We start from the raw sequence: 2,620 nt of genomic DNA on the forward strand, positions 1-2,620 counted from the left end.
ATTTCACATTATGTAACACTTGCTACGGACATTAAAAAATTTTATAACGGGAGAGAAAAGAAAGGTAGATGAGTAGATCAAGATGATGAAAATTGCTTACACCAAGGAGCCTATGGAACTTGCGGTTCTCGTCTTCATGTAGAATACAGTTAACTTTTTAATAATATCAAATTGATAAATAAATACTGCTGGCTTATTTGTTCATAGGAAATAGAAGTCATATTGCGAAAAATTTACCTGAATGTGAGGAGCTTGGAACATTTCCCGTATGGCCGCTTCAACATTACAAGAATACAAATGAACCCGTCCTAAGACTCATTAACAATAGAAGTCAGCGGGAAATTACCACAGGAACAACAGGATAGAGTCGGAGTGTCTCAGTAACAGCAGTGTGTAGGCAATGCAACCTTTCAAGTGATTCTTCGCTAAATCTGGATAATATATCGTCTTTCTTCATCCACATTTACCCATTCATCAAAAACTACTTGATAGACATTTAGTTTAATGAGAAAATTGAACTTACTGAATGAGTGGCTCCTGAGTTTTTGAGTGACTCAGATTTGTTGATAATCAACTTGTATACAAAGTCATTAACTATTCTGATGTCGTGCTTGAGCTTAGCCTCCAAACCGATATTTAGAAACTTTTTAATCGGCCAAAACACATCAACATAACGATAGAGTGATATAGCACTAGCATCATCGAATGCTTGCGTAAATCTCTTGCCTTCTTCATTTGACCCACACGTCGTATCCAAATCAACTCCAAATCCCACTTTGAATATTGAATCTAAAGTTGATCTCATGAACAAATCCTACAAAAATTCAGCCAACCTAATTTCCTGAATAATAACATTAGCCATAGATGGAATGTACTGCAGCAACTTACTTGGATGTCGATGCTGTTACCAGACTTGACAGCATTTGAAATAACATTAGCCAGTTTCATAGCTTTTTCACGGTAAATTGTGCTGCTAAAATCTCGTAAATTCCTAGTCGAAAAATCATAGCTAGAAACTTTCCTTTGGTTTCTCCATTTATCGCCATCCACTGCAAAAATCCCATCACCAAGCAAATAACTCAGATGCCCATAGTTGTAATCTCCCTGAATTTTTAACAACATTCATATAACTATATCAGTAGAGAAATTTAACAAAGTAAAATGGATTATTGGTCAGTAAAAAAATGGCAAATAAATGATACAAGTACCTTGCCATAGTTATCAAAGTTAGTCTTGAGGATATACTCAACATTGCCATAGTTTCCCGCTGCCATACCGACAAGGCGACAAGGGTTTACCACCATAACATGACAAGTAAGTAGATCTCTCTTTTGCACAAAAATAACCCCTACCTCGAGAAACCTAATACTGTGTTAATCAGCCATGAAATTCCAATAATGCCTAAATTAAGCAAATAAAATGCAGGTCGTATAATGAAAGAATAAAAGGGAAGGAGACTTAACAGCGAGGGTTGGTGACTACGGCGAGGTTGAGGGAGACGACGGCGGTGGAACGAAGAGCCGAGTAGCATACGATTGAATGTTTTTGGTAAACTTAGTGTGAATGAATGTTAGCTGCAGAGCAGGCTAAAACACTGTTTCTCGCAATCTATAGATTCAATTCTTCAAGTTTTTATTCGATTTTCATCATCAATCTATCAACAAACAATCTCCACATTACTAATATAAATCCAAATAATTATCTACTTATCATGAATACCCAATAAAAAGCATCTATATTTATCCCAAATTACAGAAATTAGGGTTTGAGAAAAACGAGATAATTAAGTTTAATAAGCAATTATTCAATCCAAACAACTACAATCACAAATAGACTAACAAGCTAACGATAATAATAAGTCTAGCAGAAGGTAAATAACTCAAAAATTAGGTTTTACTTTAGTAAAAATTGAAGAACTTGAAATTTGGGGGAAAATGAAAAACCATTACTTGGGAGAGAGAATTCGCGTGTGATGTAGACGATGAGGCCGGTGAGGAGTCGGCGGGAGAGGAGGAGGCCGGCGACGAATTTTCGTATGTAGTGCGTGGTTTTGGGAGAAGATCTCGTGGGTTTACAACTCAAAAGTCCTATTGTGTTATTGTGTTTACTTCCTGATGTTACACTATTTATCTAGTTATCTACTCCGCTAATTAGGGATGATAATGTCCCATGTCCATGACTTTTATATAGACATGGGTTTTATTAAATGTCACATGTCCTTTAAAATCAGAAATAATGGACATGTGTTTTTTAACGCAACCGATGTACATATAATTATATGTACATCAGTTTTTTGCAAACAACCGATGTGCATGTTATGTACATCGGTTTTCCAGATAATCCGATGTCCATCGACTGATGTCCATAACGAGTTTTGTAGTAGTGCACCCCAGCAAGCAGGGCAGACGAGGGAAGGTCTCGACTAGTAGATCTGACGCAGGGGGCATCAGGCAGCAGGAATCCGCTTCGACAGATACCGGCTGAACTGGTAACCAGGGTAGATCTGTCCACAATACCATCAGATGGAAGAATAACCCCACAAGGGCTGGGATACCTCACGCCAGATAACTGGCCCGCGGCTAGCTGTATCGAAGCACGAGTAGGTGGCATCCCCGTCAGT

At 37.9% G+C, this 2,620-nt stretch overlaps 1 protein-coding gene across 1 annotated transcript; it reads right to left on the bottom strand.

Moving 5' to 3' along the window:
- Positions 1-469: 469 nt before the first annotated feature.
- LOC141613190 (cytochrome P450 704C1-like) lies at positions 470-1,274 on the bottom strand. Its single transcript, XM_074431929.1, has 3 exons — positions 1,209-1,274; positions 889-1,104; positions 470-814 (listed from the first exon to the last, which is right to left on the bottom strand). Exons 1-3 carry the CDS (start codon positions 1,272-1,274, stop codon positions 497-499), a joined length of 600 nt encoding a protein of 199 aa, XP_074288030.1. The 3' UTR covers positions 470-496.
- Between the last annotated feature and the right edge of the window lie 1,346 nt (positions 1,275-2,620).

Source organism: Silene latifolia, chromosome 11 (assembly GCF_048544455.1).
Source record: "Silene latifolia isolate original U9 population chromosome 11, ASM4854445v1, whole genome shotgun sequence".
Lineage (NCBI taxonomy): Eukaryota > Viridiplantae > Streptophyta > Magnoliopsida > Caryophyllales > Caryophyllaceae > Silene > Silene latifolia.